General features: G+C 33.3%; 2 protein-coding genes across 2 annotated transcripts; one reads left to right on the top strand and one right to left on the bottom strand.

Moving 5' to 3' along the window:
• Nucleotides 1–6,226: 6,226 nt before the first annotated feature.
• On the bottom strand, nucleotides 6,227–6,871 carry LOC121781326. Its single transcript, XM_042179072.1, has one exon. It carries the CDS (start codon nucleotides 6,869–6,871, stop codon nucleotides 6,227–6,229), a length of 645 nt encoding a protein of 214 aa, XP_042035006.1.
• Nucleotides 6,872–15,479: 8,608 nt separating this feature from the next.
• On the top strand, nucleotides 15,480–21,397 carry LOC121781004 (probable LRR receptor-like serine/threonine-protein kinase At3g47570). Its single transcript, XM_042178678.1, has 5 exons — nucleotides 15,480–16,306; nucleotides 17,112–17,474; nucleotides 17,752–18,039; nucleotides 18,915–20,759; nucleotides 20,866–21,397. Exons 1-5 carry the CDS (start codon nucleotides 16,231–16,233, stop codon nucleotides 21,255–21,257), a joined length of 2,964 nt encoding a protein of 987 aa, XP_042034612.1. The 5' UTR covers nucleotides 15,480–16,230; the 3' UTR covers nucleotides 21,258–21,397.
• The last annotated feature ends 667 nt before the right edge of the window (nucleotides 21,398–22,064 follow it).

Here is a 22,064-nt window from a genome sequence, read left to right as displayed (position 1 = left end):
TGAGATTGTTTGATGCATTTATTGATATAAAATATGTTTATCAACATATACGAAAATTGAAATAAAAATTATAAAATTTCATTATCCGTTCATCGTCGGAACGTATGCAATCGAGAAAACTACGTAAATCGAGAAACTTGCGTAAATTGACCTATATACCCTTTAAGTTTATTTAATAATTTTTTAATATTAAATATAATGCACGTGGCAGTATTTTAACCACTAGATCTCCTAATCTAATGGCTAAAATTTGATCTTAATTTGGTATTGTTAATTAGTTAGCGATTATTTGAAAATTGAATTACAAATTAGTGTAAATAAATTATCTTAATTTGCTTCAACTTTAGTTGTACGGATCAGCTTCACTTTAGTTGCTCCATCAAAATATATCTTCATGGATGTAGCATACCTATTTATAAGTGTATAATTCATTAGAAAGCTTCACTTATAAGTGTCAAAAAAAGGAAACTTCATATGCATAGTGTTGGTTGAGACTTGAGGCGGCTTAGCCATCATCTGTCTTCCTCGTGTGTTCCTAACATATTGTCAAAAGTGTAATACTCCATACATTTCCAAAAATAAAGGTTCTGGATCAATACGCAAATTTTAATGTATAATTGGTAAAATAGAAATAATATTAAAAGAAAAAAATGATAGAAAATTATTATGGATCTCATTTCATTAAAGAAATTTTTTTTATCAAAAATATAAGTAGATTAATTTTAAAGAAATGGAAGAAAATTGAAAAACACTTCTAACCATGCCATTATGAAATACCGAAACGATTAATACGTTTTCATAAATTACGTGTCACATAATCGATTGCGAGTAAGATGAGGCAACAATATATGTATTTTTAATATCAATATAGCACATAAACCTGGTTATAATTTATAAACTCCAAATCGAATATACGAATTCAATATTATTATTTCCTTTATTAGGGTGGATATTCAATCTTAATTTCCCCACTACACATAAGTCGATCTGTCAATATTATTATTTCCTTTATTAGGGTGGATATTCAATCTTAATTTCCCCACCACACATCTGTCGATGATATTATTCAACCATAAGGATCCAATTTTACATATACAAAATATATTCAACAATTTATTTCCTCCTGCCAAGAAGAATAGTCCACCGTGTGTTGACGAAGACTCAAATATTGATTTCGCATAAAATAATAATCACTAAATAGTACTCTCTCCGTCCTACCGTAACTCAGTTGCATTCTTTTTTGGATTGTCCTATTATAATTGAATCATTACATTCTTTAGCAAAAAACAACACATCTCCATTGTATTTATTCTCTTTTTGTCACTCTATGTATTAATCTATTTCCTGCTTTACGTTCTCACTATTTAATTCATTTTATAATATTCTTAAATCTTGTGTATAAAAAAATATCTCTGCTATTGAACTAATGGAGTATAATGCAGTAGAGGGACAGTGAAATTCTATTGAAAAATTTAAAATACTAATAACTGCATTCTGTTAAAGATACAATAAATTAAGATTATGCTTATGAGAAAATGCAAAAATTAAAAGGATAGGATAAGATTTGACTTGTAAACATTGTACTAATCGGATTCCGATCCAATAGTAAGAAAATTAACCTTCAAAATCTCAAACTTAAAATTAATAAAAATTCAGCCTTCATCTAGATTGTTCGCCATTTACCCCCAACTCTCTATGTATTGATTAGAAGATAAGCGTCATGTCAATTGAATTGTACTGCGACCATATCAATACTCCCTCATTCCCATTCAAGATGTCCATCTTTCCTTTTTATGTTGTCTTATTCAAGATCTCAACTTTCTATATTTGAAAATAAAGAACTGTCTGATCTATTCTCATTATAATATTCAACTATCTTTTCTCTCTCTACTTATTCCACGCATTAAGCCTCGAATATGTTTATTTTTAGAAATCTATTTATCTTATTTTTTTAGAAACTCATAGACACCACTTATAATAGCAATATTGGAATACTTCTATTTGATAGTTTTTTTTTTTTGCATTATTTTTAGATAAAAATAGAAGTGTGATGATAAGTTTACTTGACTACGACGACCATCGCTTGCCCCATTGAATACTCAACACATATATACACATCGTCTTCATTTGTTTCTTAATTTTGTTAGTACACATAAATTTCCACATTACAATGTGACTTTGTAGCTACAGAAAGTGACATACAAGTATCCTTCTCATCGTCATATATACGTTTACAAGAATCCCATTAATAAATTCCACATGCATATTTTGGCTTATATATATTTCATTGACAAAGACTCAAATAAATTGAATCCTAACAATCAAATGGAATAAAATAAATATCAACCAAAATTTTTAAAAATCATACTCCTTTTATATCAAATGATAACTATAAAGAGTCTATTATAAAGAACACCGTCTACCAAATGAAACTAAACAGAAATATAATGGAGAATTTTATTTTGTCATTTGCCGTTTCAGTCTTGTTTTTACATAGCTTTGCCCTCTCCTTGAATTCTATCACCACTGATAAGCATGCACTTATTTCCTTCAAAAACTCCATCACTTCCGACCCTTATGCTATCTTGACCACCAATTGGTCCCAAAACAACACATCAGTCTGTAATTGGATTGGTGTGTCTTGCGGCCTCAAACACGGCCGTGTCACAGCTCTTATTCTCTCTGGCTACGGCCTTGTTGGAACTGTTGCTCCACATCTCGGAAACCTTACGTTTCTCAGATATTTGTTGGTAAATTAATTTTTAGATGATCACAATTATGGTATTTTAGATGGATTTTGTTGGCAGGCTGTTGTTTCCGGGTATGGATGTGGATTGGTAATCGGTGACTGTGGGTTGTCTGATTATTGGGTATGGAAGGCCTAAGTGGTTGGTGGAGTGGGTCTACAGATTTTACAGGATAAAGATGAGAACTCGAGGAAGAAATGTGGCACCGCAAAGAAGAAGAAGGAGAAGGAGATAAGAAGGTTGAGATTTGTATTTATTTGCATGTTTATTTGCATGTCATTACCCCTTCCAATTTATGTTGTAAATTCAAATAACCCACAGAATATTATGTGTGTTTAATATTCCTAAACTGGGCTCAAAATGTTAAAATTTCCAAATTCTACTTACAAATGAGGGAGAAATCGAAAGTGCACGAGTAACAACGGCAGGCAGTTGTTGTCGTGGGGAACGCTATGACTTCCCTGACCGTACTAGCCCCACCCAATAGCATCATCAGTCCATCCAACCGAAATCAATTCCTCCTGTGGAAAGAACTCGTGTAGATGTAAAACGAGACAATGCAACATTCATATAGACGGAAGAGGTGGCGAATGGCGGTGGATTTAGCGGCGGTCATGTGAGCTGAGGGAATTTTGTGGGAGCTAGGGTTTAGTGTTACCACTTCACTGCAAGAGTACAGTTTCGTGTGTAGTAATTTAAGGTGTCGATCCACAGAGAAGGTAAGTTCGTTTAATTCCAAATAAAAAAAACACAGTAATGACGAAGGCTTTTGTTTGAAGTTTGTTTTCTGAAAATAATGAAAAATAAAGTTGAATCCAAATTAACACAAGTGAGATAATTGTTACTCCAAACACTTGTAAACAAGACATAGATTAATCCTATGCATTCAATTCTATCTCATATGTTCGGGACAATTTAAAATTATTCAACCTGCAAGCACTAAACATGCTAAGCATCAACTAGTCAAAGAATAGCTAAACACTTACTCTTTAAACCAAATTCAATAATCCTAAGAACCCTACGGAAGCGCGAGATTCAAATTACAATTGCAATTAAGATCAAAATCCATTATCAAATTGTCATCTAAACAATTCCAATTGGTAATTCATTACCACCACAATCCATCTCAATTCAAGCTAAAGAGGCATTAAATCAAGACTACAGAATTATCACTAAAGATGCACCTAAAGTAATAAATTCATTCAATTAAATAAGTAGTAATAACGAACATGAGATAAAAACGAGCATAGAATAAATCACGATATCAAAATGTCATACTACGTGTTTGGAGTAACACAAGATTCTTAGCCTAACATAATCAAACCAAGAACAATGATAAATGGAGATAAAACCCTAGAAACCATGGAGTAAATTTGAAGTAGATGATGGCAGGAATTTTCTTCTTTCTCTTCTCACTTAATTTCCTCACGCTGAATTCCTCTAGAATAGCTCTTCTCCTCAATTGCTCAATGCTTTATTTCTCTCTGTGTCGTATGGTCAAAAAAATGGCGTCTACTGCGGTTTTTTATTTTGATTTCATCCTTTTCCAAATAGGTCACGCCTGCTTCATGTAAATTGGGCCTCTTTTATTTTTTTTTTAAATAGTTGATAGGCCCACTTGTATACTTTGCTGCCAAAACAAATAAAGATCAACTTAGTCATCCAAAATTTGCTATGCCCACACGTAAATCACTCTACATGAAAATATACCAATTAATATATAATAATTAAACTTCAATAATTAATTGATATATGATTTTCATATAAAAATCAAGAGAAATCTTTGAATAGAATTAGCATTATTTGATTTACATCAAATACCCACAAACTTAATTTTTACTCGTCCTCGAGCAAGATAAGCAATCAAGCAAAAAGGTTTTCAAATCATGACTAGACTCATGAAATCCCCAAATTCATATCATAAAAACTCTAACAAGTCAAGAGATTACCTAAGCTAACTCCACATTCTCCTTTAAACATGACTTAGAATGAAAGTATGAATACAAACTAGCTTCCTAAGAACTATTTATCCAACAAGCAAATCCAAGTCCAAGCAATGACTCTAGTGTCTCAAACCATCGATGCTAAATCGTCAAAAGAAGTTCATTCGGCTATTCTCTATTTTAAATCTCTTTGGTCTTTTCACAAAATTCAAAGCAGAACTCTTCAACAAAATGTGAATACCTTTGCACAAATCAAAAGGTCTTTATTTGTGGTTGTAATGGGGCTTTTTAGTTAAGGTGGGATATCAAATTTGGTTAGTAGCTCATTCCACCAAAATAAAGAATACTAGCACATCCCATAGGACAACATCACCCAAAGCTCCATAATAAATAAGCATGAAATTTCCACAGCTTACCACCTCCAAACTTAAGATTTTTCAACATAACAAATCAAGCTACTATTTCTTTCTTTCTTTTGAGCACTAATTTGAGTTTTTTTTTCTTTTTTTTCTCTTTTTTAGCCTTGGCTTTTTCTCTATGAACATGCTAACTCTTTTTTTTTCCTTTTTTTATTTTTATTTTTTAACTTAGCAACTTTGCACTTTATTTCTCAAGCATAAATTGGATATTACATAACAAGCATCTAAACTTATGACCTTTATCTTGCCACCAACAGCAACTACCCAAAGATGTGCTAGCACCTCAATTTTAGTGACAACGACTGAAACGAAGGGCTAACAAAAGGATATATCATGTAGGCTAGTATAGTGACTTCAAAATTTTAACAACGAAATTAGGCTATAAGGCTCAAACTGGTTCGCTAGGGGTTCATGTAGGGTCAGGCATGTGATATTTTGGCAATGAGGCCTAAATCATTTTTGTGCATCGACATCAACAAAATATAGTCAAGTCCTACTCAAATTATGCAAATTAACCATATAGATTTGTCAACTCATTTTTCAAAACTGAAATAGTTCTCTCTCCTTAGCTCAAGAAATCGGACACCAAAGAACACTACTCTTTCCTAAATTACAAGTAAGACTCCTTGTTCTCCAGAAGCAAGTAAGTGACAACTAAGTTCATAGCACAAGTTCACAGGAAAAGCTAAGTCCACTTAGTGACTCCCAACAAGTATGAGCCAGAAACAATCCATAGGAAATCATACTAACGTGCGCACACAGCAGAATTTCAACCCTCCCCCAAACTTAAATTCTACATTGTCCCCAAGGTAGAAGACAAATATAAGGTGGGTATAAAGATACTCCCCTGTCATTGTGAAGCTCATGGGTGGGTGGGTTGGGCGACTCTTTTTTTCCAACAACAGAGATACGACCTTCATCTTCACTCCTACACAAAAAAAACAAAAAAACAAAATAAAAAATGCTCAATTCAAAATAAATATTGAGGGAAAGAACTGAGCAAACAAAACCCCCAATATATGAAAGCAAAAACAAAAAAAAACAATAAAAGACTTGGGTTGCCTCCCAATCAGCGCCCTTTTTTATAGTCATTGGCTCGACCTTCTTCATCCTCGGCCTACACTTTCGGACTCTCTAGTGTGATCACCTCTCTTGCTTCCTTACCACTTTCACCACCAACATAGGCCTTCTCAACATTGATGGTCAGTTGCTCACCATTAATTCTGAATGTAACAGAGTTATCCTTTGCTCCAAGCAATACATCTCCCGTTGCTAGAAATGGTCTACCAAACAAAATTGGCACTTCTTTATCTTCTGGCATGTCGAGCACAATAAAATCAACGGGAATGATGAACTTATCGATTTTAACCAAGACATCCTCAACAATTCCAGTGGGCTTCACTACGGATTGATCAGCCAATTGTAGAGCGATGTCAATGGGCTCCATTCTTTCCTCCAAACTAATGGCAGGAGCAGTTTTCAATGCCATCAGTGAGATCCCTGAACCTTGGTCCAATAAACACTTTGTGAAAATCATGTTACTAATTTCACATGGTATGATGCAACCTCCTGGATCTCTTCTCTTCGTTGGCATGATTCCAGATATAAGTTGTGAGCAATTCGTGCTCAATGCCACAATCCCCTCATCCTGAAGTTTCTCCTTGTTCGTCATCATGTCTTTGAAGAACTTGGAGAATCTCGAGAAATTGGTGAAAAGATCCACCAATGAGATGTTTACATTCACCTTTCTAATCACATTCATCATCCACTCAAAACTCTTTTCTTGCCGCACTCGCTTCTTTCTCGTGAATGGATATGGAGGCGGTGGAATGTCGTAGGAATACTGAACTTGCTCTTCTTAGGTTCTGTCTCATTCACCTTTTTTGTCTTTCTCTTTTGCTGTAAGTCTTCCATTTAACTTAGATTCATCACCTTGTTCCTTGCTGCCGGATGCAGCCTGTTCTTGACCATGTTGGGCATCCTGCACGGGACTTCGCTTACATGCCTCGTCCGCCCCTGCGTGCGAGGAATGCAAGCCTAACATCTCATCCGCCCATGCGTGCGAGATGCCAGAAGTACCTTGGTCGTCCATTAAAGGCATTGAATCCAAATTTCTTTCGTTTCTTAGGGTGACTGCTTTGCAATGTTCATTTCCCATAGGGTTGGGCACTGTATCACTTGGAATGGTGCCGGGAGTTCTTGTATGAGAAGCTGTAGCAAGCTGCCCTATTTATATTTCCAAATTCCTCATAGAAGCCTCGAGCTGACCAAACTTCTCAATTGTTTTCTCTTTGAAGAAATCATTCTCTTTTTGACTCTTTGACAGGAAAGCGAATATCTGTCCTATCTGATCTTCTAGTGATAGTTTCTTATCAAAACCAGGGGGTTGGGAGTTGTTTCTCCATTGGTTCCCACCATTGTTACTTGACCCAGCTTGGTTCCAATTCCCTTGTTGTTGAGGCTTCCAGTTCTGATGATTGTTATTGAAATGACCCCCTTGGCTAAAACCTTGGCGGTTATTGCTTATGTAATTCACATCTTCAACTGTTTCTTGGGATTGGATCATTTGACATTGATCTGTGTGATGCCTACCTTGACACAGTCCACATTTAACCATTGCAACAATTTGAGGTTGTGGGTTCAGCTGCATGGAAGATACTGCTTTAACCACCAATGTCATTTGGGTGCTAATATTAGCTAGTTGTGCCTCAACCGCTGTCATTCTACTGGAGCATTGTGCCTCAAATATACCAATTCTACCGAAAGCGAGACTCTCGACAACTTCAGGGTTAGTCTTAGAAAAAGTGTGTGCTTGAATGTGTACTAGCAAACTTTAAAAAAAACACAAGGAGTTAGAAAGATACTACCACAAATAAAACACTCCTTCGTCTTCGAGTCCAGACGTGGTAGATGGCTATCACCCGCAAGAACACGAATTAAGTACCTACAAAATAAAATTAAAAGATTAAATAAAAATAAAAATAAAACAGAAAGTTAAACAACCTATTGCCTTCCCCGGCAACGGCGCCAAAACTTGATGTATAATTTTAGGTCTTTTTAAATCAGAATAGATATGCACTCAAGTTCACAAAATTATCCCTAATATTACTACTTCACTGCAAGAGTACAACTTCGTGTGTAGTAATTTAAGGTGTCGATCCACAGGGAAGGTAAGTTCGTTTAACTCCAAATAAAAAAACACAGTAAAGACAAAGGCTTTTGTTTGAAGTTTGTTTTCTGAAAATAATGAAAAATAAAGTTGAATTCAAATTAACACAAGTGAGACAATTGTCACTCCAAACACTTTTAAACAAGACATGGTCCTATGCATTCAATTCTATCTCATACGTTCGGGACAATTTAAAATTATTCAACCTGCAAACACTAAACATGCTAAGCATCAACTAGTCAAAGAATAGCTAAACACTTACTCTTTAAAACAAATTCAATAATCCTAAGAACCCTACGGAAGCGCGAGATTCAAAGTACAATTGCAGTTAAGATCTAAATCCATTATCAAATTGTCATCTAAACAATTCCAATTGATAATTCATTACCACCACAATCCATCTCAATTCAAGCTAAAGAGACATTAAATCAAGACTACAGAATTATCACTAAAGATGCATCTAAAGTAATAAATTCATTCAATTAATTAAGTAGTAATAACGAACATGAGATAAAAACGAGCATAGAATAAATCACGATATCAAAATGTCATACTACGTGTTTGGAGTAACACAAGATTCTTAGCCTAACATAATCAAACCAAGAACAATGATAAATGGAGATAAAACCCTAGAAACCAAGGAGTAAATTTGGAGTAGATGATGGCTGGAATTTTCTTCTTTCTCTTCTCACTTAATTTCCTCACGCTGAATTTCTCTAGAATAGCTCTTCTCCTCAATTGCTCAATGCTTTGTTTCTCTATGTGTCGTATGGTAAAAAAATGGCGTCTACTGCTGTTTTATATTTTGATTTCATCCTTTTTCCAAATAGGTCACGCCTACTTCATGTAAATTGGGCCTCTTTTATTTTTTTTAAATAGTTGATAGGTCCACTTTGTATACTTTGCTGCCAAAACAAATAAAGATCAACTTAGTCATCCAAAATTTGCTATGCCCACACGTAAATCACTCTACATGAAAATATACCAATTAATATATAATAATTAAACTTCAATAATTATATGATATATGATTTTCATATAAAACTCAAGAAAAATATTTGAATAGAATTAGCATTATTTGATTTACATCAAATACCCCCAAACTAAAAGGAAAATAAAAATATAAAGGAAAATAACTAAAAGGAAAATAAGCAAAACGGAAAACCTAATTTGTAGAAGGAAAAACAATTTAATATTTTTCCATCTACTATATTTTACGAACTAGAAAATAAATAAATTCCAAAATATAACTTTCTTAGCCACCAAGTCATATATTCTATAACTGCGTCATTCCAATTTTGTCACTGTTATGTTCTAGGGTTTTTAGATTCTTATAAATAGCGTTGCATTTGTTTTGGGCCGCAGTTGATTTGTTTATAATTATAATTTCGTTTTCACATAAACTAGGGTTTCTTGATTACTTCTCCGTTCAGTATTGTTTCTCTATACGTTTTGTATCATATAAAAACATTGTATGAGCTTTTAAAACATATCAATTCTTGAATAAGCTTAGTTAAGCAGCCCTAATTCCAATTTTCACTGTAGTATCTTGCTTAAGCGATTAACTACGAACCAATAGTTGAAATATTTTAACATGTAGAGAAAAAAAAGGTAATTGGGATATTAATGAAGATAGAGTGAAATTGACAGGTAGTTGAATATATGTTGATACTGTTCTACAAATATACTTTTTCCAAAATTGTAAATATATAATTTTTAATGAATTGACTAAAAACAAACAGATGGACAGGTGAGAATATACAAATTACGATTTAATGATTTATTTCTACACTTGCTAGAATTTGATTTTATTTTGTTTATTTTTCTTAGTACATGAGACTTCATTTTCTTGTAGTACTAGATGTCTAGATCGTAAAAATATGTTGGAGTTTGATAAAACTTACTCTGTTTATCGATGAATCATAAAAAAAGAAATATTATTTACCCCGTTTATCACGTAAAGCAGTGGCGAAGCCACGTTGGGGACAGGGTGCCCTGGTCCCCCATCAATTTTACTTATATATATATATATGTATAGGATTGTGATCAAGGTAGAACCATTCTTAAACGTAGAACCATTCTTAAACGTAGAACAAATGCCAAACGATCAAATTTATATTATCATCGTCCCACAAGAATATGCACTCTTTCCTTTTTAGTCCGTCCCGCAAGAATATCCATTTTCCAATTTTGGAAACTCCTTTCACTCTCTAAGGTGGGACTCATTCTTCACTAACAATACTTTAATTAGATTTTTTCCGTATCTCTCTCTTACTTTCCCAATTTTGCATTAAAACTCGTGTCGAACCTAAATTACATATTCTTTGGGGACAGAGGAAGTATATAGTTTAAATTGCGCACTTGGTTGGAAACTGGGTCTTCTGTCCAATAGTTCATGACACCGACTCCCTTAGGCAACATTTTACCTCCTTTTATTCTCTTCTCTCTATTTATTTAACTTTTTAATTCTAATGTGTATAGATTGTTTCTCTTTGCTTTATACTTTTTGAAATATACCATCATTATACCCATAATAAAAAAAAATTAATAATTATTATATTCTACTTGTTACTATAGTCAGTGGCGGAGTAAGGATTTTAATCCCGGGGGTCCAAATTATTAGTACGGAGTACTATTTAATTTGTTGATTGTATTCAGTGTTAATGATATAAAAAATTAAACATGAGTAATACACAGTTACACGTAAAAGATGGACAATGAGATAGATCATTAAAGATCATTAGAAACTAGAGATACAATGACAACGTTGACAACAAAATAATTAAGACTATAATTTTTTATAATAAAGGCTATAGTATTGAAATTGATATTGATATTACTAATATTATATACTATTTATTTATTTAATTATTTATATGATTAACAAATTATTTTCTATTCTAGTTTTTGTAATAACAAAGAGCATATTATTAAATTGATTTTAAATAATATTACATGACACATTTACATGTTTATGAGATTAAAGAAATAATTTCTATACATATATTATGAAAAACATTCTCTATGATTACAAAATATAATTATTTATACAAAATTCTTACCTACAACTAGAGAAAATAAACAAAATTAAATGTGAGGAGTTGGGAATCAAACTCAAATCTAATCAATTGAAAGTCCACTACGTAAACCAAGTGCGCTGTATTATAAATTAGTTGTTGCATACATACAATATATATAGGAAAAATACAAATGTGTGAGGGGCCCAAGGCCCCCTGCCCCACCCTATAGTTTATATTTTCGTTGATGTTTTCTATAATGGCATTCTAACATTATAAAAAATTTGTGTCCATCTTATTGTAAAAAATGAAAATATCAATTATTTCGACGTCACGAACATAAAAATAGCCCTGTAACTATTAATAGTAATTTTGGACTCATCGTAAAACTTTTGGCTTCACCATTAACGTAAATTATATATTCACAATTGTTTTCCAATATTTCGGTAGTGCATTAAATTACTAATAATCCAAATTATGATCTATAAAAATTACCTAAATATGAAATATCATAGAGAATAAAATTAGTATGGTTAGAGAAAACCCCAAAACGAAAAGGTACGCAAGTGGTGGGGAACAAACTTGGAAAGACGATAAATAAAGGAAATAGTACAGCTATATTTTTACTGGTTATTCACAGTCTAGACCCTGCAATTAGCTGTGAAAATGTGAATCTATTTAACTTCATAACTTGTGAAACTAATTGACAGCATATGTGATGGCATGCAGTTCAATAATACTCCCCCCATCAAAGGAATCCAAGGAAAGTAACCATTTTCTTGGCACCATTCACGTATGTATTAAGTACACAAAATATATAGTAGTAACAGATAGAAAATAGAAAAGGGATATATATGTTTTTATTTTTAGTAAAGAAACATTTTGGCTAGAAAAAATCAGAAAGAAAAATTGGTCATCTTCAATGAAACGGAGAGAGTATTTAGTCGATTTATTTCCATTATTTTAAAACCAAAATTGAAACATGAAAATTAGAGTTGACGATGTGGACTCACATGTGTCCATATTTCTAGTACATATTGATACGAGCATATCTTCAATAATATCCTTATATCTTTATTAATTAGTTAGTTATTGATTTATCATATCTTTTCATATTTATTAGAATTATTTTCTTGTTCCTTAAGTTAAGGTATCCACTATTATAAATAGTGGACATTGTTATTCATTTCGATCAATCAAGAAATATCAATTATCTTTCTATTTTATTTTCACGTTTTTATTTCAATTCTGTATTGTTCTTGGTTTGATCGACGGGCAAAGCTCCAGCGACTACCTTTTATCCCTCCGACGATTGCAATCGCGATGCTGGAATCTTGTTAAGGGAACTTTTCCCTTAACACATATACTACTCCATTCCTTTGTAGCGGAGTCGTATTTCTTTTTTGACTGTTCCATTATAACTGAGTCATTTTCTTTTTCGCAAAAAGAAACATATTTAGTCTCTCTTAATTTATTATCTTTCCATTTCTCTATGCCTTTAATTTGCATTTCTATTTTATTCTCTATTCACTTAACTCACTTAGTACATTTTTTTATTAATTTTCGTATTCAAAAGAAATGCCCCTACTGTAAAGGGAGGGAACATTTTTTTATCCGCAAACTTTGTTAAAATATAAATTTTAGTCTGTAACCTTTGAAAATATATACTAAACTCCACTAATTTTGAATATTACGGACCAAAATAAATATCTTGACAAAGTTTACAAATAAAAAAATTTAATCACTTGACTTTCTACTCCACATAACCTTGTCACCTAGCTACCGACAGATGTATCCATTCCCATGTTATCAATAACCCAAATTATTTGATTATGATTTATTTAATTTTCCGATAAAAATACATACAATACAATGTTATACTTCCTCCGTTCCTCTCCCTTGTTAGTTGACACTAATTTCATTTTTCGTCCTCCACAGTTAATTAACATCCTTACTTTATATTTTCCTCCACAGTTAATTAACATCCTTGCTTTGTGATAAATACGTCTTCAAATATGAACTTTGAAAATGTCACAGATTTTAATATAAAATTAAAACTAAAAAAAACAAGAGAAAAGATGATAAAAATAAGATAAAAGAAACCAAAAAAAAATAATATTAGTGAATTATGAGATCCTTTTCATAAAATAAAAAAAATATTTTAAAAAATGAACCAAAAACAAAAGAGTTTATAATTTAAGAAATTGAGGGAATATATAGTTATTCACTAAAAAGTACTAGTACTTCATTCACACCACTTGAAATAAGTCATTTTTCTTTGTTATTATAAAAATGAAAATATCAATCGTTCTTTTTTATTTGTATTTCACTTATTATTTATATATAAATGAAATAGAGGAAAGATTGATATTTCATTTAAATAACAAATCAATAGTACTATATAAATGGGACGGAGGTAGCTTATGTTTATAGTGAGATGTATTAATATGACAAATCACTTTATTGTAACACCGTACCACCGTTAGATTTGAAGATTGTGTGATTCTCAAGCTGCTATGTGGCAGCCCATATTTATTACTCCCTCCGTCCCATTGAAGATGACTCACTTTTCTTTTTGGTCTGTCCCAACCAAGATGACCCATTACCAAAAATGAAAATACTTTTCTCTCTACTTTATTCTCTCTCTTACTTTACTCTCTCCAATTCACACACAAAATAAAGTTGCATAAATTCTCGTGCCGCCCAAGGAATGGGTCATCTTTCTTGAGACGGAGGGAGTAATATTTATTAAAACTCGTGTTAGAAAGAAATGAGATTCATATTCATGGACGGAGGAAGTACGTGTCAGAAGCCTACAAGCAGAGAATAATTCACACCATATAATACTCTCTCCTTTGCACGACAGTTAAGTCGACTTATAAGATTACTTGGGTCGATCTTTTCTTTTCTACTTTACGTAGTACTCCTCCGTTCCACTTAAAATGTTCACCCTTACTTTTTAATTTGTCTCACTTAATATTTCCACTTTCTATAATTTATTTACTTAAAATGTTCGCCCTTACTTTTTAATTTGTCTCACTTAATATTTCCACTTTCTATATTTGAAAATAAATTTGTGTTTCTTTATTTAAATATTCTATTTTATTTTCACTTCATTTAATCTACGAGCACTTATATTTTCATATGCGTGTCAAAAACTATATGGAGACTTTGAGTTGATGGGACTCAGTCTCCTTTGCCCGGCCCATCGATCACGTAAAGTATACACACAACTGTTTATAGTCGTGCATATAAATTCTAACTGTCAATTTCATTATGTTCCAAAATTGGGTGATTGAATTAGCTTTACTTTATAGAGTTTAAAATTAGGTAGGTATGAGGAAACATCAAAACAGAATGGTACAAATAGGTGGGAAGAAAGCTAGAAACACATGCTCCATCCGTCCTGAAATTTTATCCCATTTTTTCATTTTTGTCTCTCCCACAAAATTTGTCACATTTTACTTTTTACCATTTTTTATAATGGACCCCACATTTCACTAACTTATTCTCACCTACAATTTATTACAAAACTAATACTTTAAAAGTAGGACCCACGTCATACCAACATTTTCAACCTACTTTCTATTACATTTCTTAAAACTCGTGCCCGGTCAAAATATAACAAAATTTGGGGGACGGAGGTAGTAATAAATAATAGAGATGAAAAAGTAAGAGAGATAAAAAGTGAATAAAATAAAGAGATAGAATAAAGTACTCCCTCTATCCATTAGATATAAAACGTTTTCATTTTTTGTTTGTCACATTAAAAATGAAGTGTTTCTAAAAATGAAAATGATACTCTCTCTATTTTTCTTCTCTCTTGTTTTACTCTCTTTTCATTAACTTACAAAACAACACTACATAAAATCTTGTGCCACAAAGCATATAGTGCATATTTTGGGACTGAGGGAGTAGGAGATAGGGAATAAAGTAAAAAGAATAAAAGTGTTAGCTTTTTGAAATCACGAGTTTTGTGGACATTTCAAATGGTAAAATAAAACTAAGCTTTAAAAAAGATCTGATGCAACTAATTTCGGTTGACGAAGACTCATTGATGCTTATAATCTAAAAGGAACTGAAAAATAAAAATCATTTAAGAAATGAGTTATACTCCACTATACATACTTGTACCATTACACTGCAAATGCTAACTATATATATGAAGCATAGATATGTTTTAAAGAACGCAGTCTATCAAATGAAACCAATCACCAAATTAATGGAGTCTTTTATCTTCTTCGTTGCTCTTTCAATCTTATTCTTACGTAGCTTTACCCTCTCCCTGGATTCTATCACTGATAAAAATGCACTTATTTCCTTCAAAAACTCCATCACTTCCGACCCTTATGCTATCTTGAGCACCAATTGGTCCCAAAACAACACATCAGTCTGTAATTGGATTGGTGTGTCGTTCGGCCTCAAACACCACCGTGTCACTTCTCTCAATCTCTCCAGCTACGACCTTGCTGGAACTATTTCTCCACATCTCGGAAACCTTTCACTTCTCAGATATTTGGACATCAACTCCAACAATTTCAGTGGCTTCTTACCCTTTGAGCTCTCTAAACTGCGTCATTTGAAGGTGATGAATGTGGGAGCGAATTCATTCACCGGAGAAATACCAACATGGTTGGGCAGTTTACCTCGTCTAGAGAAACTCTATTTGTACAAGAATACTTTCTTAGGTACAATCCCTTCATCTTTGTCTAACAATTCCATGAACCAGATGTTACAAATATTAAACTTAAACTATAACCAGTTGAGTGGGTCCATACCATTTGCTATTTTCAATGTGTCTTCCCTTACAGAAATTAGAATTAGAAATAATATCCTATCTAGTTGGCTACCGAGTGATATATGCGATAATCTCCCAAATATTGAAGCACTTGATATTTCGGCCAACCAACTCTCTGGACAAATTCCTCCCAACATATGGAAATGCAGACATCTTCAAGACCTGGTTTGAGTATGCTTAGAAAGTTGTACCTGGGCGTGAACGATTTCAGAGGTAAACGTATCTCTATTTAACTACCTCTACATTTGATTTCTATATTACTATTCCATAATTTGAAATGGATAAATGATTTGAAAGCAATTATATTGTCTATTCTGTATATCACCTTCATCCTTAAAAAATAATCATATTTTTCCATTTTACCATTTTTGTATCTCTCTAGTTAATTGAGTTTTATTTACTAATAATATTTTAATTATTTTTTATAATTATCTTGCTTTATCAATTTTACATTAAAATTAAATACATCAGTTATCATTTTTAGATGCATCAATAGAAAATAAAATTAGGCCATCAGACACACAAAATTGTCAATTTATTGTTTCTGCAAATTTTATTTTACTTTTGTCATTTTATTTTTTTTCTTTTTAAATTCCTAGGGTTTTATTATTTTGCTGTCAGTTTGATAATATTACTAAATTATATTTTTAAGAAACTAGGATTTCTTTGATTTTTCTATAAATTGTTTTCCAAAATTCGGAGGTGGAAACTATGCTGTGTTGAGAAGTCTTTTTATGATCATATAGTTGTGTTTAAAAAGTATTTTTAACCCAGCTACTATTATTGAAAAGATGCTTTAGAAGAAATAAATGAGTATCTAACTAAATCATTTGTTTCCTTTTTATTATTTGTAATTTCCTCCATAATGTAGGAGTTTATAAAAAAAAACTAAATCAGTTTTTTTATCGAATAGTATATGCTAAGCACATAATGCCTATTCAAACTAAATTTACTCATAAGCATAATGGGAAGATGAAGCAAATGGTTTCCTAATGTGTTTCTACTTGTAAAAATGCAGGAAAAATCCCTGAAGAAATAGGGAATCTTTCACAGTTAGAGGTGTTAAGCATCCCAGACTCCTCTCTTACCGGAAATATTCCATCTTCAGTGTTCAACATTTCTTCATTGAAATTCATGGACCTCTCTAACAACAGTTTGTCTGGAAATATCCCAAGTGATATGTGCGACAGTCTTCCAAATATTGAAGTACTTAGTCTTTGGACCAATCAACTTTCTGGAGAAATTCCACCAGACATATGGAAATGCACATATCTTCAGGACTTGGAATTATCTGTTAATCATTTCAATGGAAAAATCCCAAGTGAAATTGGAAGTTCGAGTATTCTTAGAAAGTTATACCTGGGCTTTAACAATTTCAGAGGTATTATGCATATGCCTCTCTTTTTTACTTTACGTTTCTTAAAAATTTGTGTCAAGTCAACTATGGGCTCCTTTTCAGGGACAAAAGGGAGTAGTTCTTTTTTACAAACATGTTGAGAAAGTCATTCTGTTATCCGCTAGTATGATTTACATGATGGTTTTGAAAAAATAAATGATTATCTGATGAAACCAGGTTGCTGTATCAAACAAAGCTCATACGCAAACTGTTGTATTAAAAGGCATCCTCTCATGTTATCTTTCTATTTCCAAATGTGCAGGAATGATCCCTGAAGAAATAGGGAATCTTTCACAGCTCGAGACATTAAGTATCACAGCCTCCTCTCTAACCGGAAATATTCCATCTTCAGTGTTCAACATTTCTTCATTGAAATTCATCGACCTCTCTAACAACAGTTTGTCTGGAAACATTCCACCAAATATATGGAAATGCACACATCTTGAGATCTTGGCATTATCCGACAACAATCTCAGTGGTAACATCCCGTTCGAAATGGGGAACATGAGCATGCTTAAGGAGTTGTATTTGGATGGGAACAACTTTCAAGGTATGCATACATATCGATATTCAATTTTGATTTGTAGAAGTATTTATTTTGGATATTCAAATATAGGAGTATCTTAACTTAACAGCTTTCATATCAGAAATTGCAATTTAATTCTTGCGGTGATCAATGGTAGAATTTCTTTAAATATCACAATTCCAGCCGAAATAGGGAAACTTACACGACTAGAGGTATTAAACATTGGAAACGCCTCTTTAACTGGAAATATCCCAACCTCCATATTCAACATGTCTTCTTTGAACACATGGATGCTCTATATGGTCACTGTGCTTTCATATATAGTTTAAGTTGCAAAGTAAATTTCTGATTTGTATCTTACAACAATAAATTCAACTAATTCAAATATCAGGCTCCCAAGTGATCTGAGCAAGAGCAAAATGCTTTATACACTTGAGAACTAATTTGAAGGGCACATTCAACCAATATATATATGCAAATGCCAACGTCTTCAATTATTTTACAACTATTTTGGCTGCACCATCACGTGAAATCGGAAATAAAAGTATAATTTATACTTATTTTACAATAGAACAATGAATTAATAGGCAGTGGCGAAGCCACGTTGGGGCCAGGTCCCCCATCAATTATCCTCTTAACTATTATAATATATGTAAACAAAAAGATTAACATGTATATCCCGAGTTGGTCAGAGACATGGTTCTTGTCCAATATGTCCCCAAAAAGAGATTATTTTTTATCTGAAACCTTAAAGAAAGTCTTCCATATTAAGTCTTTCATATTCTCTGCATTGTTAAGTCTTCCATATTCAACCTTAAAGAAAGTAGCTGCATTGTTAAGTCTTCCATATTCAACCTTAAAGAATAAAATCTTTCACTCAATGAGTTTTCACTTTTCAGGCACTCTTCCTTCAAACATGGGGATTTCACTTCTCAATCTTGAATTACTTTATTTGAGTACTAACAGACTCAATGGTCCAATTCCAAGCACCATCAAAAATGCTTCTAAACTTATGGAGGTTGACATGGGATACAACTCCTTCATTGGCTCCATACCAGACCTTGGTAATTTGAAACACCTTCAGATGCTAATGCTCGAGCAAAATCATTTGAGCGGAGAGGAATCTTCAACTCAGGAGTTGACATTTCTCTCTTCTTTGACTAAATGTCGCAATTTGAAGTACTTGGCGGTATCAGACAATTCACTGAATGGTATCCTACCTGCTTCTATTGGGAACTTTTCCTCGTCTCTCCAAAGTATTTGGCTACAAAACAGCCACATCGTGGGTGCCATTCCTTCTGAAATTGGAAATTTAAGTAGTGTGTTGTTTATTGACCTGGGAGGTAATCATCTGCGTGGACCCATTCCACCATCAATTGGGCATTGTAAGAAACTCCAAAGATTGTATCTTGGCAGGAATAAGTTGGGAGGGTCTATCCCTAACGACGTTTGCCGAATGAATAATTTGGGAGAGTTGATCCTTGATAGAAACATGCTTGTGGGTCCAATACCTGAATGTTTGGGTGAAGTTAAATCCTTGAGAGAGATCAACTTAGGGTACAACCAGTTGAATTCCACCATCCCTCCCAACTTCTGGAATCTTACCGACCTCGTGAAATTGAGTTTGTCCTCAAATCATTTGATTGGTCAATTGTCATCTCAACTTGGAAATTTGAAGTCAATCTCCTGTCTAGACTTATCCTTTAATCAATTTTCAGGTAATATCCCCAGCTCAATTGGTGGTTGCCAGTTATTAGAATGTCTCTACTTATCGAATAATTTGTTGGACGGATCTATTCCCCAATCCTTAGCAAATGTTAGAAATTTGAAAGCATTGGATTTATCTTACAATAACCTTTCTGGATCTATACCCAAGTCATTAGAAGACCTTCGTTTTCTTGTGCATTTCAACGCTTCCAACAACAAATTGGTCGGGGAAATTCCAGACAAGGGTTGTTTTGGTAACTTGAGTGATCAATCTTTTTCCAGCAACCTTGCCCTTTGTGGTCCAATAAGATTTAAAGTTCCACCATGCACAAAAAATCATCATAGATCAAAAAGCTTGATGAAATTTATAGTGCCTTCTGTGATTTTAGCTGTGACTATGGTAATTGTCATCCTTGTGTTTATAAATAAATTTAAACCGAGGAAATCAACACTACTTCCCACTGCTATTTTACCGGTGACGGAATATAGAAGAGTTTCTTACATAGAACTAGAGCGGGGAACCAGTGGTTTTAGTGAGAGCAACCTTCTTGGAAAAGGAAGTTTTGGTTCGGTATTTGAAGCAACACTTTCTAATGGGTTGAAAGTTGCAGTAAAAGTTTTTAACTTGCAACTACAAGGAGCAGAAAGGAGCTTCTATACTGAAACTGAGATACTTGGGAGCATTCGACACAGAAACACAGTTCGAGTTATTGGATGTTGCAGTAGCCCAGAGTTTAAAGCTTTGGTGCTCACATATATGCCGAATGGGAGCTTGGATAAATGGTTATATTCCAGCATGCATTGTCTAGATCTTATCCAGAGACTGAAGATAGCAATAGATGTTGCAGCAGCCTTGGAATATCTTCACCATGGCCATACATGCCCAGTTGTCCATCGTGATGTAAAGCCAAGCAATGTTTTGCTCGATGAAGACATGGTCGCTCATCTTGGTGATTTTGGTATTGGCAAACTTTTTGACGATGGAGAAGTTGTCGTTCAAACACAAACATTGGCGACTATCGGCTATGCTGCACCAGGTGATGCATAATTCTAAACTTTTCATTCTTCAATGATATTATAGTTTTTTATTTATAAAAATAGCAATGTTTAATCGAATGCTTATCATGCATGTTGCACGGATAGAGTTGGGAATGGAAGGGAAAGTGTCCACACATGGAGATGTGTATAGTTTCGGGATAATGTTGCTCGAGATGTTTACAGGGAAGAAGCCAACAGATGATATGTTTGATGGGGAAATGAGGTTGAAAGAGTGGGTAAGTGAATCATTACAAGAAAACTCAGTTCCTATTGCACCCGTTTTCCTATCTAGCGAAGATCGGGATTTATGTGCAAAGGAGCAATGCGTGTTGTCAATTTTTGAGTTGGCAATGAAATGTTTAGCCAATACACCTCATGAGAGAATCAACATGATTGAAGCAGCGAACACTCTCCAAAGGATCTATGCAACAAGGGTAACAAAAAGGCGTCGTCCACGATATGCATTTTCTGTTGGTAGTCGCAGTAATGGGTTATGATGATTGTGGCAGAGAATTTTACTGTATACTGACTATGTTGACAGTTCATGTGGCATGTACTACCTCCGTCCCAATTAAGTTGATACAAAACTTTTGAGCACGGAGATTAATAAATTATATTGAAACGTCGGAGAAATAAAGAGAGAGTAAAGTAGGTAATGAAATAAAGTAAGATTGATTGAATATTTGTTTTTGTCATAAAAGGCAATGACTCAACTTAGTTGGGACATTCTAAAAAGGAATATGACTCAACTTAGGAAGAAGGGAATATAAGTTATGAAGTTGGAATTTGTGAGCATGTTGTGGAGGTGAATTTTATATTGTAGTGCTAGATTCATCAGTGTCAACAAGTAGGACAATATAGAAGTTTCAAAAATAATATGACCAACTAGGTTTTGGGAATATCTCTACCATTTTCTAATTACAAAAATCATAAAATTAATAACTATGAATAAATCTAATTGTGAAATTAAAATTAAATGGTGGGAAAACAAACTAAGAAAGATGAAAAAATATAAATTAACTCCACTTACAAACAAGCTGAAATGAACATACAATTATCCCGACGCCAAGCACCTTCTTCCCAAGCGACGGCTTTGGCGCCATTATACATGTTTATTCGACTCGGACATTGAAATTACCAAAATATATATAATTGATGTAATGTATGCATTTGTACATACACACACATAGATGTATATTGTTTGATGTCCTTCAAAATCTAGCTCGACTACGGGCGAATAATGGGATTTAGCTTCATGATTCTTTGATTTCTGATGTATTGATTTCATGTGTGTTTGGTGCTCC

Source organism: Salvia splendens, chromosome 20 (assembly GCF_004379255.2).
Source record: "Salvia splendens isolate huo1 chromosome 20, SspV2, whole genome shotgun sequence".
NCBI classification, from domain to species: Eukaryota; Viridiplantae; Streptophyta; class Magnoliopsida; order Lamiales; family Lamiaceae; genus Salvia; species Salvia splendens.
Note: the sequence above shows the minus strand (reverse complement) of the source record. Positions and strands in the feature narration are given on the sequence as shown.